Here is a 23,151-nt window from a genome sequence, read left to right as displayed (position 1 = left end):
ACTGCGATGGAGGGGCAAACTTTACCCATGTACAAAGAATGGGTGGGAGAGTCACTGGGAGGCCAGAAGAGGCTCCATCTGTAAACACCAGCTGTTTTTTTTTTTTTTTTTTTTTTTTTAAATGCCGCTGTGTCATCTCCATACAGAGTCATCCTTAGTAGTTTTCCTATTTTTTGCTCAGGAGGTGTTGGCACTTAGAAATAACAGCTGACAAATAGGTACAAACTATTACTTGGTCTTGTTCTGGCAAGGGCCCGGCTAGCAGTGGGAGAGCAGCACAGAGCCGGGCGCAGTCAGCGGAGGGACAGTCAGCGGAGGTGTCTGCCTACAGTGTCCACGACACCCTCTGGAGACCCTCTGGGTCTGAACTGGAAGCAAGTCACAAGAGGAGGGACACGGAGGGAGACCCTCACATGCCCAGATGATGGAGAAAAGCAACTTGGTGTTCTTTAGGAATTCTTGGAAACTAGAAAAGAGACAGGACGGAAGGGCAGTACATTTAATGTTCAAAATGTAGTGTTCAGTGCCTGCTTGGGATGATTCTTAAGAAGAAATTATTTTCTTAGAGGCAAGGAATGTTAGCTTTGGAGCTCACAGGGTTCCTAGATGGCGAGTGCGTGGCACATGGTGTCCCTGCCCCATTCCATGCCCTTGGGGGGCACCACAGATTGATCACTGCCCACATTACCACTGGGCCTCGATCTGGCCTCCATACTTTTCAGTACAATTCTTCTGGCAGCTATCACCCATTGGTCAAAGCCGGGATCTTGGTTCAAATCTGCTTGCCATCTGTGCTCTGACTCAAGCTGCTCAATTTACAAGGGAGAGAACTGAGGTTCAAAGATGATGAGTGATTTCTTCAAGGTCGCATAGTGAATTAGTGTTTCAGTGTCTCCACAGGACGTTCGGAAGATTAAATCTGTTACTGTACATAGAACTCTTAAAGCCAGGCTTAGCGCACCGTTAATGCTATATAAGGGTTTCTGCTTGTATTAATTTGATAGGTGGTACGGAATAGTTGAAATGTACTGGGTAAAGCATGAGGCAGCTGGCATTACAAACTGTCTGGAAGAGGGACAGTGTAAGGAATTCAGAAGCAGAATATCTCGGCTGGTCTTCCAGAATGCCCCTCTACCGTGTAGTCTCTTAAAGCTTTAGCTTCCTCATCCGTAAAAGGGAGTGTTAACCTGAGACATATCTCAGTTTTGTTGCAGAAATCAAATAAGAGAAAATAGATAATGAGAAACTGCCTTATAAAGGCAACTAGAGGAAATACAAGGGCCATAATTGAAGACAGCAGAGAAAGGAGAAGAATACAGGCATAACTTTGACAAATCCCAATGGAAAAGTATTACGTCTCCTCTGATCAGCATTTAGTTCCACTCAGATCGCTCCTTCAAGGTCCGTGTTTTGAAACTCTTACGTAACTGATGAACACCAATAGGTTATGGAGATAATCAGCAGTTCCCCGGTCCCCATTGTGATGTAAAGAACTTTGTGAGCTTTGAGGAAGGCAGGTCTCAGCTGCAGACATTTGCAGTCTCCGTTATACCTATATGGTCTATTACTGTGTCCTAATACAAGGGCATCTGAAAGCTAGGATATTAAAACAGCCACAAGTACAAGCCTGTACTGTACAATTTTGTTGACAGACAGAAATCTGCAATTAGTCCTTAATTAAGATGGTTGTGAGGGGGTATTTCACATCATTATACAATGTGCGCTGTAATTAACTGCAGTTTAGCTAGTGCTTGATATAGCCAGACTTTGAAAAATTCTATTTTATAATCCTGAGATGGCGCAGGAAAGGTCGGGGCTGTTTATTAGAAACTGACGTTTGCATAAGAGTGTGTGTGTGTGTGTGTGTGTGTGTGTGTGTATCTCAGGTAATGGATGAGGCTTTCAGTTAGGGTTGTCACAACACATATTTCCAAGGTACAGTGTGAATTGTGCCTCTGGAGCTATGAGACATAGTGCTCTTGGACTTTGCTCCTAACCACTGACCATTTTTTAAAGCACAATGATCCAGAGTGGACATGGAATGGTTCTAAGAGTAAAAAAAACAAAAAAACAGAAAAACAAAAAACACCTGGACATCAGTGGAAAAGGTCTTTTTAGTCTTTGTTTATACTGCTATCCACAAAACATAAAAGTTTGTTATAATTACAGCAAAACCCAGGAATTCAGTAGAAAACTGCAGCCCGTGTTGATTTCAAAATGGCAATTTTCTGGAAACCACATTTGTTCCAAGTCTCTGGACCTGCCTGGAAAGTTCCTTCCTTAACTTACTGAGCTGGCATGCCCCTCAACGAAGCTCAGCTCAAAGGGCACTTCCTCTCTGAAATCATCTCTGAAGCCCCTACTCATCTTGAACTAGACTTTTTTTCTTAGAAACTGCTACATGTTGCACATTTTTGTTGTTGCTGCTGTTTATCGATACCTCTCCCCACTGTGTGTGTGCTGAGTTCTAGAGTTGGTTGAGGTTCATACTGGGTCTCATGGTGCCTTTGAAGAGAGCATGATATATGGTGCATGCTGAATGAATAAAGACATATTCCTCTTTAATTCCTTGTATTTCCATCCTGGGGAGAGAAATATTTTTTTCCTCTAAGCTATGACAAAGGCTGTTCTTACTTTCATTCATTTGTAAAGCAAGCAATCTGTGTGGTGATCGGTAACCTCAGATGAGACCCAAACCAATGCTGATTATTGCACTCCACATTTGCGCTTGTAATATGGAGTCCAGTTCCAATTCTTCTCTCTTCTCATAGATAATTCAAGAGGCTTGCAAGTGTTCCTTTTTTCACTCAGTAAGTATTTGTGTGTACCTACTATTTGATAATGAAGAGTTATTGATGTCATCCTAGAACATCACTACCAAAAACCCTGTACACAGCTGAAAGCTTTGGCCCAGTTTTTCTAACGTAATGATTCTGGGAAGAACATTCCTACCCATGAAAGAGAAAAGAGGGGCCTCTGAAAAGGATTTCCAAAGGAAAAGGTAGTTCTTGTATATACTTTTCATAAAAAGAATTGAAAGAACAAGATATGATGTTTCCCCTTTCTATATTTGTGTCTGCACAATAGAAGTACAATACTTAGACCTGCATATCAAAGAAACTAGGGTTATTGGTCCCATAAAACTCAAAAAGCTCTTTTTTTTCCTTATACTAAGTTGAGGTACCTCAGGTATCAGGAAGGCAATCTTTGGTCACTTCTTCTTAGCCTGGTATCTCTTTGTTTAAAATTAAATGAAGGGAAGGGGGAGGCAAGTGTTTTGCCAAGTTGGGATAATCATGAAATTATAAGAGTTGGAAGAATGCAAAAATGTCAAGGGTCATGCTGAGAAAAAGAACCCCCTGATTCCTGTCACCAAGACTTGTCAGTCTTTTGAGGAAGAAAATTAGGTGGTTCTCATATTATTTCACTTATTGAGGATATCTCATTACATTTTTTTTTCCCATTTCATTCTGTACTATGTTTCGTCTTCCTCCTCCGGCCCCTACCTCTCTCTGCAACCTTTCTTCTTTTGTTCTTTTTTCTATTTGCTACCAATCTGAATCTATGAAGCCTTTCTCAAAATCCACATTGAATTTGTCATATTCCAAGAGTACCAGTTGGCACTCCACCACAAAAAAGGCATGGTTTTATAAAGTACCATGCTGTCATGGGAGAGCAAAAACAGAAACTCTTTTAGTTTTTAATTAATACGTTGCTTGAGGGGAGACAAAAATCCCAACCAATTTCTGGCATGGTGGCTGTAGGTCAATTGTATTGGGCCTGTACTTTTCTAATATCCTCGGTAATCACTTTTTGAGTAACCCATTTCACTAAGGAGGACAAATAACTATTACAAAAGTTGTAAGGATCCCCGTGGTAATATGTACCTATGATAGTCACCCAAACCCAGTAAGTAGGTGGTAAGAAACCATATGAATGCATCAAAGGGATGTGCTTGGTGTTTGGTGAACATTTTTATACACTAAGCAAATGGCTTGAGGTGACCAAACAAAGATAAAGACCAGGAACAATTTTTAGTTACCTACCTTTTCAGAAAGTTAAGCTTTCTGATCTAAGATTTATTCACTTTCAAAAAAAAAAAAAAAAAAAAGTGAGTTCCTTCACCATTAGAGGATGAAACTTTTTCATCACTTCCCAACCATGAGAAATATAAAGTTAGATATATCATAGTATCTGCCTTCGAATATTAACCAAGGAGAGAAGAGATATAAAAGTTCACACTCCATTTAAAAGGACCACAGTAATTTTGCAAGATTTCTCTTGGAAAGGGAAGATGGCAACAGAAAGAAAAAGGCAAAATGAGAAGGAAAAGAAAACCATGATGACTTTTCCACCACCCTGCAGGAAGTTTTAATTACTGTAGGGGGTAGAATGTCCAAGTCTGCCAGGCTGAGCCTTCCCCCCACCTTCTCTGGGAGAACCGCATCACCAGGACAGAGCCAGCTGAAGCGGAAACTGTTTCTGGTTACCAGCAAGCCCGCTACTGCTTGCACTCAGCACAGAGGAGTCCACAGACGGCCCTAGTGTCTTTTGTATCTTTCCACATCACACGACGATTTCATGTCAAGCCATTTGCTTTGGATGAGGATGATCAAGGGCAGCAATTAAAACACAACCAGAGCAAAAACGGGCAATGACCACCACAGGCAATGGAGCAATCGCAAAGAAAAGAACCACAAACCAAAGCAGTAACTTACGGTAGCTACTTTCGCTATCGCTGGCATTAGAAGAGACATGTTCTGCAAGAACAGCACAGCAAATTAAAGAAATACCAAGCACTGGAGAGCAGCCAACGTGAAAGAATAACACTCATGCAAGGCTACTACAAGTGTAAGCGGGAGGCACGGGAAAGGCTGCGGAAGAGGTGGCATTAAGAAAACTCAGATACGGTACAAAAGATGAAAACTTTATCTCCACATTATAGGAAGCTACTACTTGATTGTTGGGTCTTCTTTTTAGCAAACAGGAAAGTACCTTTAATTGCAAAAAAAAATACAGAATGTCAATCTAAGCACTTTTCTTTCCCCGCATACTTTGCTCCATTCACATGGGCCTGGTTTTCCAGTTTCATGTGACAAAGGTCCATCTGTCTCAGCTGGATGTTTCCTGACGCTAAGATCAGAAGCTTCTGGTGTGTAGCCACTGTTGGATTACAAGCTTTTTGTTTCTCTGTGTTAGCCTTTAGGGATTTGGGGGGAACACTGCATTTCAGATTGCCAGGTAGTCCCTGGGCCCCAGTGAAATTTATTTCTATGTAAATATTTCTTAAACGAATTCTCAGGATAAAAAGGGACAGTTGGAAGATTTTTCCTGCTTCAGTGAATGAGGAGAAAATTTTGAAGGAAGAAATGAGTTGCTGAAAAATGGTTTATGAATTAGTTCAGTATTTTCCGGATTTTATTTTAAGATTCTTGCTTGGATAGCTATTAGGTTCTAGAGGAATGAAATAGGCAGGTGATAAGTGGTCCAATACCAAGCACAGGTCCTGGCATGAAGTATGCTTTTAATTCATGTTGAATAACTTGCTGGTATGGTGATATTTCAAAATTTTTTTTTCATAAAAACAGTTTGGCTAACATAACAGCAATGTATATGCCAGAATTAGAGCTTTTATTTCCAAAAGTCATTTCATTTGTACCCTGTATTAAGTTATAGAAGATACATTCATTATCGTATCAAGTCCTTTGTCTATCAGGTTAATTAAATGAAGAATATATGACTGATTTCTGAAGCTCGTTAGCAATAACCAGGCTTTTAAAAAGTAGCAACTGTTGTTCATTTTTAGAAAAAGCAAAAGAATATAGGATACAATTCTCTAATAAAAAAAAGTACTTTAAAATGTATTTCAGATTGCCACCAATTGGATGGATTAGTCTTTTTTTTTTTTAAGCTTTACTGAAGTGTAATTGACAAATTAAAATACTTTTAAAGTGAACAATGTGATGATGGGATACATGTGTACATTGTGGAAGGATTCTCACAGAGTTAATGCATCCTGCAAGGATTAGTTTTAGAGAATGAAACTAAGGAAAATCAAAACACGGGCTAAAATCACACTAATCATTTCTCTTTGTGTTGCTAATTTAGGCACGCATTTTACAAGTGCAGAGGGGCGCTAGGGAAAGAAGTGTGAATGACACAGGGATCATTTATTTTGTTGTTGAAAAAAAATCAAGGTACACACCCAACAAAGGTGTATCTTCATATACATGGTTATCCTAAGTACCGTGAATTGGAGATGACAGGGTTTGCTGTTGTTGTCGTCCTTGCCATTGTCATTTTTTTTTTGTTTGTTTCACTTTTAAAATAACTGAGAATAAATCTACACTATCTATGCATGTTTTACTTAACCAATCTCTCTTAGTATCAAGAAATTGTATCACAGAATTTTTCCATTGTGTAGGTAAAGAGAAATTGAGAACATGTTTCAGCCAAAGTCCAAATGATCGTTGACAATAGCGTTAATTGGCAAATAACTTCACCTAGTGAAATCTGTTCGATTTTTTAAAAAACAAAACAAACATTTGCACATTCTGAATTTAAAAGGTCATTGCTCATATTTTTGATATTCTAATAGCAACTACTTTTCAGAGATGTTCATTTATTCACAATATATTAAAATGCTTCTCCTCCGCACCCCGCCCCCATTGAAAATCCAGAACCTGGTGGTACTGGGTGCCATCCAGATAATACTGAAATCAAGACTTGAACTTCAGCCACTAATTCAAGAAAAATTTCATGACATATCCCACAGACTCAAAGATAAAGTTTTCATCTTTAAAAAGATCAGTACTCTTAATCAGATTTTGTTTTCTATATCTATATCTAAAAAAAGTCCAAAATAACACTCTGAGGGATGAGGCGTATCATTACACAGGGTTAAGTAACAGCTCTTGAAAACAAAGTCCAGCTCAATGCTATTTTGTTTTATACAAATGAAATGAACAGCTTCTAAAAATATTGCCCATAGCTGTTAAATTAAAACAAAACAAAATAAACAAGAAAATGAGCATGTGATACAGTTGCAAAAGACACAAAACTGTTCTTATTTCATTGGTGCCTATACAATGGAGTTAGTGTTAAAGAAAGAAAAGTCATAGCACAGTATATTAACATAGGATTATTAATTTTTATTGCTCAGTGCAATGAGACACAGACTAAAGGCATTAATAACTAGAAAATTTAAAGGTTTAATATACTTATTCTATAGTCTATACTACAAAATGAAGAACTGATTATGTAATGTAGCTAATAAGTGACTGATAGAAAAACATATTAATACATATCTAAAACGTTATCATACAAACGTTTCAAGCAGGATCACTGCAAGTCAGAAAGAAAAATCAATCATAGTTAATAACAAAGAATTATCCATGGAAGATCAAATAGCTTAATGTTTATTTTTTGAGAAGGCATGTTCCCTTTGACAATAAAATAGCTCCTTTACTGCTAGCAAATTATGACCCAATTACGGATGTCGGCAAGGTCATTAAATATTTCTGGCTACCAAGGCAAAAGAAAGGACGTAAAGTACATTTCTGCTTTCTTGTTCTAGAACATTTAGCTCACCCTTTCTTTCAACATGGCTTCTTGCTCTCTGGGAGGTGTTAGGCGGTAAGAGCAAGGGATGCCGTGGTTGGCATCGTGACCATGTTGGCCACATCATGTGGTCAGAAAGGGAAGGTGTGAACTGCAACAGAAGTTACAGTGCCTGACACACTTGGCTTTTAAATGCTGACATGCAGAACAAAACGGTTGAAATTACTCTGTAGGAGCATTCACAGCTAGGTAACATAAAACTCGTATCTTGTGCATGCTAGGAGTGAAAGGCCCTCAAGAAAAGGAACAAAAGCCAAACTCAAAAGGAAAGGAAAAGAAAAGAAAAGTTACAGTGACCATTCCTGGGAACTTACTCAGAGTCTTTGTTCCATAACCGTCGTCACCTAATCCGGGGATGTCCTGCATGGAAGTCCCCAGAGAGAGCAATGAGAGAGGAAGAACAGCCACGGAAGAGGAAGGAAGAAGTCAGTGGAGTTGAAATGGATACTACCATGACAGACCATGTTGCCTAAGCAATCTGGATCCCACTCTTTCTTCTTTTGAAACAACTTTCACCCAAACTCCCTGGGCTGAGGCACAACGATTTGCAAAGCAACTCAAAAGATGGTGAGTTTAAGGAAAAAAAAAAAATCATAAGACTGTTAGAGAAAAAGAAGAAGATTCACCAAATGCCATTTTTGCCCACTGTTAATGTTGCCACAGAAATGTACCACTCAGAGCAATGCTCCACTCCCAAGTTTTAAGACAAATTCTTTGATTTAGCATCCACCAATGCAAGCTCACTGCCCAGTAAGTATTTAATATTTGCTGGGAGGGAAGGTGTAGACGCAGGGCTAGTAATCAATGCAGACAATTTAATTGCTCTCAATGAGCTAGAATTCAAAAACATACATGTGGCAATGGAATTCAGTATTTCTGTTCAGAAAAGAATTTGTCTCAAGCCCTCAAGAGCTGGTAGGACAGAAAAGGCAAACCAGACCCAGCCCTGGTCACAGAAAAATGCTGGCTGGAAGCAAAGTCCCAGCTTCCTGAAGTCCCTCTCCATTGCATCCTGCAAAGAAGAGCCACATCAAGGGTAGGATCCAGACTACCGCCAAACACTGGTCACAGTAGTAAGCCCTGACCTGCCTGCCTACCGTGTTTGTTTGCCTAGGCGTGTGGCGTGCGGGAGCCTACATCATGCGTGTTGCCCATGAAGAATTTTTTTCTCTTGTGTTGCATGTGACATTCTCTTCGAGAATCTACTTACGTTCAGGATCACTGGTTTCCTGCTCACTCTGCTCCTTGTTCTTGTAGAATGGGAATTTTCGTGAAAAGATGAAGCTCTTTTTACGCTTGTCATTGAATGACTGTGAAGGAGAAAAGGCATGGGGCAAAAACAGGGGACGTCTAATTGTTGTCACACTCATGCTGACAAAACAACTAGTTTGTAAAAGCAGAGAGAGCTGTAGTGACGCAAGTGGATAGTCTAAAGAGGTACCAGAGGCTCCCTGAAGGCAGATTTTATTTTCAAGGAGTGTAAATTCTGAAAGATGACCTCTTGGAAAAAATGCCTCTTAATGAAAAGACTGGTTGCAGGTAAATGATGATGGAGGAAAGGGGTCTTAACTTGGAAGTGGAAGACCCAGACCTTCTGTCCTGGCTTACAACTTGCTATCCATCACCTTAGACAGGTAACTGAATCTCTCTGACCCTCAGTATCTTCTTCATTGTATAATGGAGGATAATGACAGCAACTCTTAGGGTGTGAGACTGAGGTGAGGCAGGATCAACATAACATGCTATACAAATGTCATCTTTATCGTCATCATTGTCATCAGGTAGGGAAGACTTTCTTAGAGATACTAGACACATCAGTGCCCAGATGTCATTTTTAGTAAGTTGAATGTGAGTTATTTTGGTTTGGATTTAATTTAAAACACACAGAGAAGTGTGTAGGTTTATGATATATGATATTTATAATATCACACGCAGATCTATAAAAATCATTCATTCAAAAGAGATTTTAAAGACACATGAGCCCCACATCCTCATCTTGGAAACAGGGCCAGAAGCACAGAGAAGTTGAGTCCCTTGCTAATATCACAAGGCTAGTTGGTGACAGCTGGGACACTGTCAACCCAAATCTGATATTAAAAGATACTAACTTGATACTCAAGGAAGAGAGAAATAATGGTTACTTGCCTATATTCTGCCATGATAAAAAATACTGTAAGAAGGACTGTCCTTAAAAATGTAAACCACTTCATTAGGTTAAATGAGGCTTAATTAAAAGTAACACAGATATACATAATATAAGACATATATTAGAACTTATTCATTTGCTTGACCAGAAGACCCCTTAAGAAAATTTCATTCATTCCCACTGTTGCTGTTATGTAAACGCTGTGGGGTTATTCTTTGGGAAATGAATTCACAGTCATTTTATAAGCCATAGGCTCTGCAAGTCTTAATAATTTCATATTCATATAACATTTAAAAAATGTTTCACCAGCTTGATTACCATACTTATTTGACTGGCGCTGACACTCTCCAAAGAGCAAGAGTTGTTACCATATAGGTATTAAAATGAATGTGCAAAGACTTTGAAGGTAATTTGACAAGGGGTGTTCCAAAACAGTTTTAGCAATGGCAACTGGGAGAAATAAATGTCTGGCCAGCTTGGAAGGAAAAGCCCTTGTTCAGATGTATGTATTTTATCCACTGGAGGGAATCAGTGGCATGCCTTATGGTTTTGAAGCTTGACTAAATAGTGTACGTTACTTAGTTTCTTTGCATACTCATGTGCTTTCTATCAGATATCCATTTTGATAGTCATGTTTATGTAGGAAACATTAAAGTGCTAAAATGTTGGTGCTCTCATTCAGTAATTCATTACTTTTTTGGGTGCCAGGAACTTCACCAAATCAGTGGAGCTTAATTTTTATGTCCCATTAAGAAAGCTTGAAGAAAAAAGTAATTAAGTCAAATATTTAATAATTTTTGAAATTAGGGAACATATTTTATATGTGACATATCAAGTATTAGATATACATTCTCAGGGTAAAAAGGAATACTACTGTAGGATTTATGACTCCGCTGACAGCACTTATGTGCAATATAGTTTTGTCAGAACTTGTCATTGAGGATTTGTGTCCAGAGACAGGCTGGGAACTGTCCCCCAAATTTTCCCAGCTAAAAAATGATGTCATTAAAGGAATATTAAATATTCTTGCATCACTCCAGTTTCATGCTACTTTTACTTTTCAAGCATATTTAAACTTCAGTAACTGAAAATAAAAGAAAAAAATTATGTAAGAATTAATGACATGTGTATTGCAAGATATGTTAGACATTTAACTTCAACATCATGGATGACTTGTCATGCAAAAAAAAATTTACAAATTCTCATGCAAATACAAAACAGTGCCCAAAGGAGGAAAGCCTGGGGTTAAAATGTAGATACAGATGGACAGTGTGGAGGTGTCTAAGGGCCAAAATGGGGGCACATGCAAACCACATAATTTAACTTGTCTCATGGGGTCACAGGAAAATGAATATGTGTTGTCTGTGATTAACTCTTTTTTCATTTCAAAGCAAGGACTGTAATGTGTTAACATTTCCCCAGTATAAAAATGTTGTGTATCATGACTCATCTGATTGGGATATAATAATATTTAGCATCACATCTTTAAAAGAACAGAAAAATACATAATAATTGCTCAAAATAAAATTATCTAATTTATTAGTCTTATTCCCCAAACTCATTCTGTATTGGAATGAAAGAGAAGGTAATAGAATCATTGGTGGTTAAATGGCCTTACATTCATGGGCACAAAACCAAATCACAACTTCCATTCACACTCACAGACTTATAAGTCACACATTATGGGCCTTAGCTAAACATTTCAAATGTAAGAGGTTATAGGTGGTTTATAATGCGCTAACGCTAGTCTTTATTTTTTTATTAGACATGTATAATACCATTATATGAGCTTTTTGTTGCTGGTAATTTTTTTTTATTATTTAAAAAAGGAGAATCTGTTACATGAGTGTTAGGTGAAAATAATAAATTAGCACTTTTACTATTTATAGAACACATGGCTCTCAAGCAACTGAAGGCTGGTTTACAGCTCCGTTAATCATACTTGATCAATGCTATTTTTTCCTCTACACTGCTGTGTCTTACTTGGACCTCCATCTAATGCTCTCATGGCAGGAAACTTCTCTGAATAGAGACTTTGAAAATACCAATCACGTGTAGCAAGTGGCAAGTTGGCATATGTAAGGATTCCATTTTAGAATTTGACCTGAATCACTGAGTTCTTATGAACAAAAGTGATGCAACAACCGTTTACTGAGCACTTATTATGTGCCAGGCTTGGTGATAAAAGCCGTACATGTGCTAATCTCCACACTAACTTCAGGAGGTTGTTATCATCATTATTCCCACGTTACAGATGAGGAAACCAAAGTTACAAATCTTCTGTTCCTTGTCCAGAGTCACATAGTTGGTGAGAGGTGAAGTCAGGATTTGAATGAAACTAGTAATTACTGGTTGAAGATAATGTTGCTCTTATGAGCAAGAAAAGCTTCTGCAAGCCAAGCCTGTTTCAAATTTATATTTAAAATTATTAGCACTTGACTTTCATGATGCTGTAACCTGTCATCATTCCTACAGCTTCACTGTTTGGCAGTTATTTATTTAAGCCATCAGAAGTTATTGGATTCAACAATGTTTTTGTGGGTTATCCTGTTAGAATTTTTTTGATACCCACTCGTGTTTTTGAGGGGTCTGTTCTATTCTTATTGATAATGTAAAAAATAAGATAAAAAGAATTTCCGTGGGACAAGCTGTGAATGGCAATGAAAAGGTGATTGTTCATGAGAGGCAGAAACCTAAAGAGACAAAGTAGATTAGTGGTTGGTTAGGGTTGGGGATAGGGCATACAGAGAGTGGGAAGTGACAGCTGATGAGTATGATGTTAGTTTTAGGGCAGATGAAATGTTCTAAAATTAGACTGTGGCGATGATTGCATAACCCTATGAATATACTAAAAAACACTGAATTGTACACTTTAAGTGAGTGAATTGTATACTATGTGAATTATATCTCAATAAAGTTATTAAAAAAAAGGAACCTCTCCCCAACCCCTACACCATAGGATGGGAGAAAACAAACACAGCATGTTTTACATTTTACATGAAGCAAATACTTTCTATCTTGAATTGAATGAGTTGAAAACACCCTCCCCAACCCCTGCAATCAATCAGATACACATGCCTTGTTTATCTGGTTCTGCTGTTCCTCTGTTAAATGAATACCTTTCATGTTGTGACAGACATTAGAACACCCATACCAGGAGTCAGCATATTATCACTGTCACTCAAGAAATCTTTAAGTTGTTAGGTCAAGTGGCATGAAACTGCTCAGCTTGACCCTAAGTTGTAATGGCATTGCTGAACTGGCTTAAGATAATACATGCTTCATGAAGAAAGAAAGGAAACAAAACAAAAAACTCAAATTGCTGCTTCTTTCACTTGAATCCCATGCTCTTAAAGACACATGAGTGAATTGATGTATTTTTGTCTTTTTCATGCAGAAAACTTTAAAACTAGGGGTATGTTTCAGTTTCTCTTCTCATATTCCTGTTCAAAATTTTCAAATCTCAAATGTTTCCTAGCTCTAAAATGTCACTTTCGTGATATGAACATTCCCTGGGAAGAATTCCGATTTAAATTTGTACTGAGCCCAGATAACACAATTTTTGTGGCCTCCTTATCTTTCATAAATGCCTCTTTCCTCTTAATTTATTCGTATCCCATCTCCTCTAAGATAATTGTATACCCCCTGGAAAGTTGTTACTATAAATTTGGGCCATCACTTTGTATTATACATATCTTGTTTTTGTACAGAAAGGAGATTTTTATAACAAGAGAGGGTCAAGAACAAGTAAGAATGAAATAAAGAGATTGTTAAAGGAAAGACAAAAGTTGGCTTGAGATACATTTGTTCCCAGAAATGTCTCTATATGGATGTGTGTATACATATGTGTGTCTAGAACATCATCCAATTCAAAAAGGGTTCCATTTGCAACCCTAATGAATCAATGGATCTAGGTATTGAGCACCAGTAGCTGGTAATATCACACACACAAAAAAGACAATCAGGTGATATATGCCTCCTGATGGGAGAATAAAATATTACTATAGAGTAGTTCTGTAAACATCTATTTTCAAAAGAAAAGAACACAAAACAAAACCCTTTTCTCCAGTGAATCTGAATATAATTAAAACTTTCATCCAACAAAGAGTTTATAGAAATAGAGAAACATGATAAATTATATTCTAAGGAAAATCTGGAGCAAACTGTAGGACAAATGACCTGGTTTTTTAAAAATAAAAATTGAAAGAAAACAAAAAAAGAATGGAGGGAAAACATAAAAATCAGAAGAGATTTAGGATGGATCAACCAATTACAATAAATTTGACTTCTGGTTTAAATAAATTGTAAAACAAAACAAAATGACAAAAAAGCATTTATGGTATTTATGAATCAATTTGAGACCTGAAAAATAACCCAGAATATTTGTTAATTCAGTAATTGTTAATTTTTACCTGTGATAAGGGCATTGTGGTTGAGCCACATTGAAATAGTTAGTTGAAATGACCTGACACACTTGATTTGTTTCAGAAAATATGAAAGGAACATAATACTATGACTACCCTCAGAATATATTCTAAAGATAGAATTATACAGAAATCTTGAACTTTACTTAGCAGGTTTATTGTTAGTTGAATTCTGAAACCATTTGGTATATGAGTAATGAGCAAATGAGTAAACACATGGATGTTGCTGGGAAGTGTGGTTGTCACTGTGAAAGAGGAGAGAGCTACAAATGTGGGATGGGGGAAGGACAGGAAGAATCTTATGATGATGAATAGTAATTAAAGGCATCCAACATAAAGTTAAGTTTTTCTAAAAAACTTTATTTCCTCTCTGTGTTCACTAAAGGAGCCTAGATGTACTGATACCCCAGGAGCAAAAAGCGTACCTGGTGGCTCAGATTTTGTTTTCTAAATACCATTTTCTGCAAAAAAGGAACTAGTATTTTTTAAGAAATGGCTCATTCCATCATCAGGGAAAGTACAAGGTGAGTCTGGAAAGTAGGAAGTACTAATCATAAACACAAAAACAGTGCAAAGCTTAAAAAACCTAAAACTATTGGTGGCATAGCAAAAGGACACCAAAGTCAGTTTAAAAGAGATCACACCAGCCAAATCTAGACAATTTGAATATGAAAATGAATAATGGTAGTAACTGAGTATAACACACTGAATTAAAAAAGAAATTCATGAGTCCAGGCAGATTACCAAAACTACCTAAATTAAGTAATCAAAAATGAGAAGGAAGAGAAAGTTCTTTGTTTTAATAGAATGACAACTCTAAGAGTAGTAAAGCCAGAAAATCAATCATTTTTTTAGCTACCATAGTAATAATCAATTCAGGCAAGAATCCTCAGTGGGTGCTAAGACTACTGATTGAAAGTTTGTTGGGGAACATGATATTTATCTCCTCCCATATTATTTAATTATTAAAAAGGTGAGTAATGCCACCTTTCTGGTGGAGTTATCTGGCAGGGAAACCTTAACCAAGTGATCAAACTTAGCATCACCGAACAGTGGGATAACCTGACACCATGTGCCTCCTGATGGAAAGCACTGAGAAGTATACAATATCGCTGATATGGTATTTCTGCCAAAAATGTATTAGATGAAACTAACCATGAAGAAATAATCAGAAAAACTAAAATTAAGAGACATCCTCTTCAAATGCCAATGCCTTGAAAAACAAAAAAGCTAAAGAACCATATTAGATCAAAGGAGATTAAGGAAGTGTGGTCCTGGATTAAATTCTGGATGGTAACAAAAGAAAGACTGTAATTTTACAAATATGCCTCATATATCTCATACATATATATACATCATACATATGAGAATATGCACAATAAGACTGACAAGATTTGATAGCTGTTGAAGCTGAGTAATGTGTACAAAAGTTCATAATTATATTCCTTCCATATATTTTATGTTTGAAATTTTTCATAATAACTTGTACCATACACCAAAATTTTCTAGAGATGAATTGCAGAGCCAATTCTAAAAGCTTAAACCATAAAATTTCTAGAAGAAAATATAGAGTATATTTGTAATCTAAAATAGGCAAATATTTCTTGGAAAGAACATAAAAGAACAAATGATAAGTTAAAAAATTAGAAAATTGGATTTCATCATAGTTAAAAACTTTTGCTCTTCAAAAGAGGTCATTGAGAAAGTGAAAACGCAATCCACAAACTAGAAAACAATATAATACATATGCTTGATACAGGACTTTTATTTAGAATATTTAAAAACTTCTACAATTGAACAATAAAAAGAAAAACCATCCAATAAAAAATGGGCAAAAGACCTGATTGGATACTTAATGTGAGATATACAAACAGTCAAAAGTCATATGAAAAATATCATTAGTCATCAGAGAAAAGCAAACTGAAGCCAAAGGCAAGATACTATTGCAATACCCACTAGAGTGGGTAAAATTAAAAAGACTAACCATGATAGGTGTTGGTAAGGATGTGAAGCAATGAGAACTCTCACCGAAATCATTGTTGGGAATGTAAAATGGTATAGTCACTTTGAAAAATAGTTTGGCACTTTCCTATAAAGTTAATCACATAGCTAACCTATGATTCAGAAATTTAGCCTTAGATATTTACTCAAGAGAAAAACACATGCCACAAAAAGGCATGTACAAGAATATTAACAATGATCCCAAACAAGAATCAACCCTAATGTCCATCAACAGGTGAAGTCATAAGCTGTGGTATACTGATACATACAATATATTGTTATTGCTATTCAGCAATAAAAAGAACTGAACTACTTCGCCAATTAAAAGCATCCACGACATGGATAAATCTCAAGAGCATTCTGTTGAGTGTTAGAAGGCAGATACAGAAGAGTACTTATGGATGACTTTAATCATAAGAAGTTCCCGAACAGGAAAAACTAAGCCAGGGTGGTGGAAATCAAGTCAGTAGTTGAGGAATTATTGTTGTTAGAACATGACCCTTCCCTAAAATAAATTTTTAACCTAGCCTACCCTCTTAAATATATATAGGTATATTTTCTACATCTTGACTCAGGTGGGGGTTATAGGAATGCTTTCCTCTTTGCCCATCTCATGAATAACTGGATACATCTTTAAGGTTGTGTTCAGATGTTCTACCACGGCTGTCACAGTGAATGCCACTCATTTTTATATATTTCTCTCCTACTATATTATGATCTCAGAGCAGGTACCGTGTCATTTTCATTTCTGTATCCCCAGGATCTAGAGCATGGTAGGTACTCAGTAAATATTCATCAAATGAAGGCATGAACCAAAGTTTTGAGTGACGATTCCTATTGGTAATATGGGGAGAAACTTCTGGCAAAAAGAAGGAGAAAGAGGAGGACGAGGAGGAGCAGGAGGAATTAACAAACATCTGGAGAAAGTGGGAGAAGTAATGGAAGAATAAGACCATCGCCAAATGAGTGATATTCGAATTTATTGCTTTTCTCTGCAGTTATTATCTCTCATAATTGTTTTTCTCATGAATTTTATCTCCTAATTCTATGCTCTATAATCTGATTTAATTTTAGTTGCTGTATATTACTAGTAATAAAAATGTGGTGGCTCAGCTATTTGCTTGTATGCATTTTTGCATAGTATCACATTTTTAGCTCTATGGTCCATAATTGCATAAATAGAAAGTTTAAATGATTTTTAGAAGTATTAATGCCTTCAGTAAAATTACCGTTTCATTTTCCTTTTCTAACTTTTTTTCCTAATTAACTTTTATTCCCTTTCCTAACTAATAGGCTAGTTTGTTAAAAATACTTTTTCTATTAGCAAATGAAGCATGTCTCTTTTAGGGAAGATTTAAAAGGAAACAGAGGAAAAAAGTTACTTGTCATCTCATTGTGAGAAACAATAACACTAAAATTGATTTGTTTCTTTGTTTTTGAACAAATTATTCTGTTTAAATTTAGTTGTATCATATGGTCTATAGAATTTTAATTTTTTTTTTTTTACTACTGTACCATATAGGAAAGTCTCATGGGAAAATATTTTGAAATTTAGCTGTATAACCTTAGAAATGCTATTTAATCTCTGGGCCTCAGTTCTGAGTATTTAAATGTGATAATGTGATAAGCTCTTATTATAGGGCCTGACACTTAGTAAAACTCACTAAATGGGATTATTTTAAAGAGGACAGAAACACCTTCCCATATCATAAGGGAGTCTTCAAGCATCAGATTTAATGAATGCAAAACAATGGAAAGAAATCAGAAATTAATAACAAAAAGAAATTTAGGAAATCACTAAACATATGCAAATTAAAAAAACAAAAACACGAAAACAACAACACTCTCTTAACAAGCGAATGGGTCAAGAAAGAAATTTCAAGAGAACAAGAAAATACTTTTAAATGAATGAGAATAAAGATATAATCTACCTAAATTTATGGGATACAGCTAAAGCAGTACTTGGAAGGAAATTTACAGCTAAAAAATGGTTACATTAAAAAATATCTGAAATAAAAGATCTTATCTTTGGGTCACCTGGGTGGCTCAGTGGGTTAAGCCTCTACCTTTGGCTCAGGTCATGATCTCAGGGTCCTGGAATCAAGCCCTGCATCGGGTTCTCTGCTCAGCCCGCCTCTTTGCTTACTTGTGATCTCTCTCTCTGTCAAATAAATAAATAAAATCTTAAAAAAAAAAAAAATCTCATCTTCCACCTTAACACACTGGGAAAAAAAGAGACCAAACTAAACCTAAAGCAAGCAGAAAAAGGCAATAATAAAATTAGAGCAGAACTTAATAAACTAGGGAATAGAAAAACAAACAAACAAAAATCAATAAAACCACAAGTTGGGTGTTTGAAAAGATAAAGTTGATAAATCATTAGTTAGACTGGCTAAGAAAAAAGGAGAGAATTATTACTGATCAGGAATCAAAGGGATATTATTACTGACCTTACAGATATAACAAAAGTTATAAGGGAATACAATGAACAGTCGTATACCAATAAATTAGGTAATTTAGATGAAATGGACAAATTTCTAGAAAGACACTACCAAAACTGACTCAAGAATAAAAATAACTCTGGGGGCGCCTGGGTGGCTCAGTTGGTTGAGCGGCTAACTTTGGCTTGGGTCATGATTCCAGGGTCCTAGGATGGAGCCCTGCATTGGGCTCCCTGCTTCGCGGGGGGCCTGCTTCTCTCTCTCCCTCTGCCTGCTGTTCTGCTTACTTGTGCTCTCTTTCTATCTCTCTGTCAAATAAATAAATAAAATCTTAAAAAAAAAGAAAGAACAAAAATAACTCTGAAAAGGTTTATAACAAATAGAATGAATTAGTAATTTCCAAAATTATCCATAAAGAAAAGCCCAAGCCCAGATGGCTTCATTGGTGAATTCTGCTAAACATTTAAAAAAGAATAAATGCCTGTTCTTCACAAACTCCTCCAAAAGATAGAATTCATTCTATGAGGCCACTATTACTCTGATACCAAAATTAGAAAAGACATCAAAAGAAATGAAGACTACAAACGGTGCTCCTGGCTGACTCAGTTGGTAGAACATGTGACTCTTGATCTCAAGGTCTTAAGTTAAAGCCCCACACTGGGCATGGATCCTACTTAGAACAAAGCAAAGCAAAGCCAAACAAAACAAAACAAAATACTAAAAGAAATTATGACTCCAAACCAATATATCTTATAAACAGAATGACAATTTAGTATTTCATCACGTGGATTATTACAGTTGGCTTATGCATTCCTATATTGTCAGACACATCTATAGTTTTCCATTTTTAAGTACTTTATGTTGCAATGACTATAACATATTTTGTTTCAAATTATTCCCTTGGGGTAGATTTCTAGAAGTTGAATTGTTGAGTTAAAAATTGTGAATAGTTAAAATTTTGACATGGGGCACCTGGGTGGCTCAGTCATTAAGCGTCTGCTTTTGGCTCAGGTCAGATCCTGGAGTATTGGGATCAAGCCCCCCCATCAGGCTCCCTGCTCAGCGGGAAGCCTGCTTTTCCTCTCCCACTCCCCCTGCTTGTGTTCCTGCTCTGTTTCTCTCTCTGTCAACGAATAAATAAAATCTTAAAAAAACCTTTTTTTCACATATTCCCGAACTGCTTTCAGAATGATCTGTACTGATTGACATTTTCCCCAGCAATCATTTACTCTTAATTTCTAATTAGTCCCAATGATGTGTCCTAACTGCTTTTCTCTTCCCCAAACCCCCTACACTCTCCATTACCCCATTACAATGTAAGCCTTCCATGAAAAAGCTACATTTTGAATCCATTAGCCAAAAGCACAATTTACTTAATCAGGTTAAAAGAGAACATGTATATCCTACAACTGAGATATTAAGTTTGGGTTTTCTCTGTCAAAATTCTCCACTTGAAGACTAACTCTTCCAAGACCAGTTATTTGTCAAACCAGTATAAGCTTCTATTACTTTTACATTAAAATCTAAAGCTATGAGACAACAATAAGTTATGAAAAACTATATTTACACTTCAGAGCATCATAACCAGAGACAGTAAAATAACTGGCTAAACTGTTCTTCCTGAGTAGGTCATGAGTGTCAAAGCAGCACCGCTCTGATCGATTTAAAAAGGAGACTTTGACTTTAGCCATATCCTGTTACTGTGGACAGGTAGTCGCTAAATGGCCTGGAGACCATCAACCTTGCTCCTGAATTTTTATTTTATTTTATTTTACTTTTTTGTTTGTTTGTTTAATTAATTAATTTATTTTTTGGTGAGGTTGGGCCAGGGAGGTTATCATGTTGGATATAGGGCTTTGGAGTTGGGATTAGTATGGATCTATTTGTTAAGATGCAAAGTATTCCAGAATGAATGTGGACATGAGTGAATGGGCAAATGAAAGTATCAGAGAGTCAAACACCAAAGATGGTGCTGCTGTGCTCTGTTGTCTACTACAGCTGAGTTTCTTCCACCATCCACCCTGCCTTGCAAACCTGAAACTCTGGTCACTGGGTCATAGCTATAGTTAGTTGATGGAAAGACCTGAAATGGCTTTCTTCAAGGTCACTGAAGCTGATGGAACCTTCATCCTACTGTCAGCTAGTGGGCCACTCATGCAGGTTTTTTTTTTACTTTATTAATAAATTTGTAATTTTTCATTATTCACTTTATCAATTAATATATTTATTGAATGACTACTATGTACTTCTATGTGGCAAGCCCTCTGATGGTCCCTTAGCAATTCTGGTCTGCACTGAAATGGATCTTTATATTTGCGATTAGTGCCAGAGATGATAAAATTCAGTAAAGCATTCTGATAATGTGTCATTCTCTTTTTTCAATTTGTGCACCATTTTGTGTGGTAGACTCCATAGGAAATTGCAGGCTATAGGATTCCAATTTACTGTTTCATAATTCTAGACTCATCCAGCATTTCATCTTTTCTTAAAAAAAGATTTTATTTATTTATTTGAGAGAGAGCACAACTTGGGTGGGGAGAGGAATAAAGGAAGAGGTAGAAACAGACTCCCTGCTGAGCAGAGAGGCCCACACAGGACTCTATCCAAGGACCCTGGGATCATGACCCGAGTCAAAGGCAGATGCTTAACCAATGAGTCACCCAGGTGTCCCCAGTATTTCATCTTTAAGCTGCAAAATACTATGGCTTATACAACAACCCACAGGCTCTGAAAACAATAGTAAGCAAAAAAACCCAAAAGCCTTTATTCCCAATTTCACTCACTTTCACCATATTCTTTTTTTTTTTAAAGATTTTATTTATTTATTTGACACAGAGAGAGATCACAAGTAGGCAGAGAGGCAGGCAGAGATATAGGGGGAAGCAGGCTCCCTGCTGAGCAGAGAGCCTGATGTTGGGCTCGATCCCAGGACCCCGGGATCATGACCTGAGCTGAAGGCAGAGGTTTTAACCCACTGAGCCACCCAGGCACCCCACTTTCACCATATTCTTATCAATGGGACACACTGGATTTATTTTTAAATCCTCATGTATTAGATAGAAGACAGGTTCAGAATAGTTGCATGGATCCGATGTTGGTCATACTGCTGATTTCTTCATTTTCTTGTTAATTGTTTTTTATTTTTTTTCCTTTCATTCCCTCTTCCCCCTCCCACTGACCCTCATTTTCTTCCCTTTCTATCCCTTGCTATTTGCTACAGCTCAAAGGTTCTTTTCAAGGGGGGTTGTGGGGAGGGATAGGGTGGCTGGGTTATGGACATTGGGGAGGGTATGTGCTATGGTGAGTGCTGTGAATTGTGTAAAACTGATGATTCACAGACCTGTGCCACTGAAGCAAATAATACATTACATGTTAATAATAATAATAAAAAAGCAAAACAACAATAACAAAAACAAAGGTTCTTGTCAATGCCTACAGGGCTAAGCCTCCACAATGTGGTTGTCGGCATGTAACTGGCCACAGTAGGAAGGGCAGTGAGCACAGGCAGGAAAAGTTCTAGGACTCATAGATGGGAGTCCAACCAGCTGACTGATATGACACAAGAAGAATGCCCTTCAGGAGCCACAGAAGCCAGTGAACTTCCACAGGGAGTCAAGAATCAAAAGAAACAAAAAGAAACAAAAAGAGACCAGGGTTTCCAGGATGACTTGGGCAAGTCACCTCACATCTCTCCATCATGGTGCTTAGTCCAGCCAATCCTTGACGTTCCTTTTACCTCTTTCACTCACAAATTCTGAAACCTCATTCAAGATCAAGTTAAGTGAACTCTCTTCCCTCATATTTTAGCATTCTCTAAATGGACTGATAATCGAGAGGGTTGTTTTATTTTTATATTTTTTTCCTCCACAATCTGGAGTTTGACAATATAGCTGATAAAATCCTAACCTGAATGAATCCAATATTAGTTATCATTAATGAACTTTAATTGAGGAACCATTGGGTTAGGCTCATTCTCCTCATTCTCGGACTGTTTCAGTCCTCTCCCTTCTCATCGCCCAGAGTCATCTAGCTTGGGACTTAAGAGTTCTTTAATTGCCTTATTTATATGAGTTTCATGTTTCATCTTTAGCCTAACTCCATAAGGAACATGATCTTGTATTAAAGTTTTCTTTTGCACTTGCCACAGGGCCCCGGAACGATGCATGGAGAAAAGCTGGTAACAGGGACTTGGTCATTGTAACAGCATTTTTAAAAAATCTATTTTTATTTTTTTAAGTACTCTTTACACCCAACCAATGTGGAGCTCAGATTCATAACCCTGAGATCAAGAGTCACATGCTCTACTGACTAAGCCAGCCAGGTGCCCCATAACAGCATTTTTTAAAAACAATTGTTCAATGCTAACCTACATGGCAGGTGCTTTTGTAAGTGATTTACACGGACTCCCGTCTTAAGTGCTCTCCTCCTATCATCAGCTTCTATTTAGTGGCCTCAAATTGTGTCCACACTGTAATAGAGAGGTGGATCACTTGCTCCAGGAATTACACCAGCTATGATT

The 23,151-nt window shown here is 37.0% G+C and overlaps 1 protein-coding gene across 26 annotated transcripts in view; it reads right to left on the bottom strand.

Annotated features, from left to right (window-relative positions):
- DLG2 (discs large MAGUK scaffold protein 2) overlaps window positions 1-23,151 on the bottom strand; it is a 1,980,468-nt gene that overhangs the window by 17,002 nt on the left and 1,940,315 nt on the right. For 13 of the 26 annotated variants that reach the window (XM_032852928.1, XM_032852923.1, XM_032852927.1 and 10 more), the window contains 2 exons: window positions 8,831-8,930; window positions 4,719-4,760 (listed from right to left, as the gene is read on the bottom strand). In XM_032852928.1, coding sequence (XP_032708819.1) covers window positions 4,719-4,760; window positions 8,831-8,930 — 142 coding nt within the window. Of the gene's footprint in view, window positions 1-4,718; window positions 4,761-7,934; window positions 7,981-8,830; window positions 8,931-23,151 lie in introns of all 26 variants that reach the window. The other 13 variants (XM_032852929.1, XM_032852926.1, XM_032852950.1 and 10 more) reach the window with 3 other exon arrangements.

Source organism: Lontra canadensis, unplaced genomic scaffold (genome assembly GCF_010015895.1).
Source record: "Lontra canadensis isolate GAN:19392208 unplaced genomic scaffold, GSC_riverotter_1.0 scaffold7, whole genome shotgun sequence".
Classification (NCBI taxonomy): domain Eukaryota; kingdom Metazoa; phylum Chordata; class Mammalia; order Carnivora; family Mustelidae; genus Lontra; species Lontra canadensis.
The sequence above is the reverse complement of the archived record's forward strand: the minus strand, read 5'-3'. Positions and strand labels throughout refer to the sequence as shown.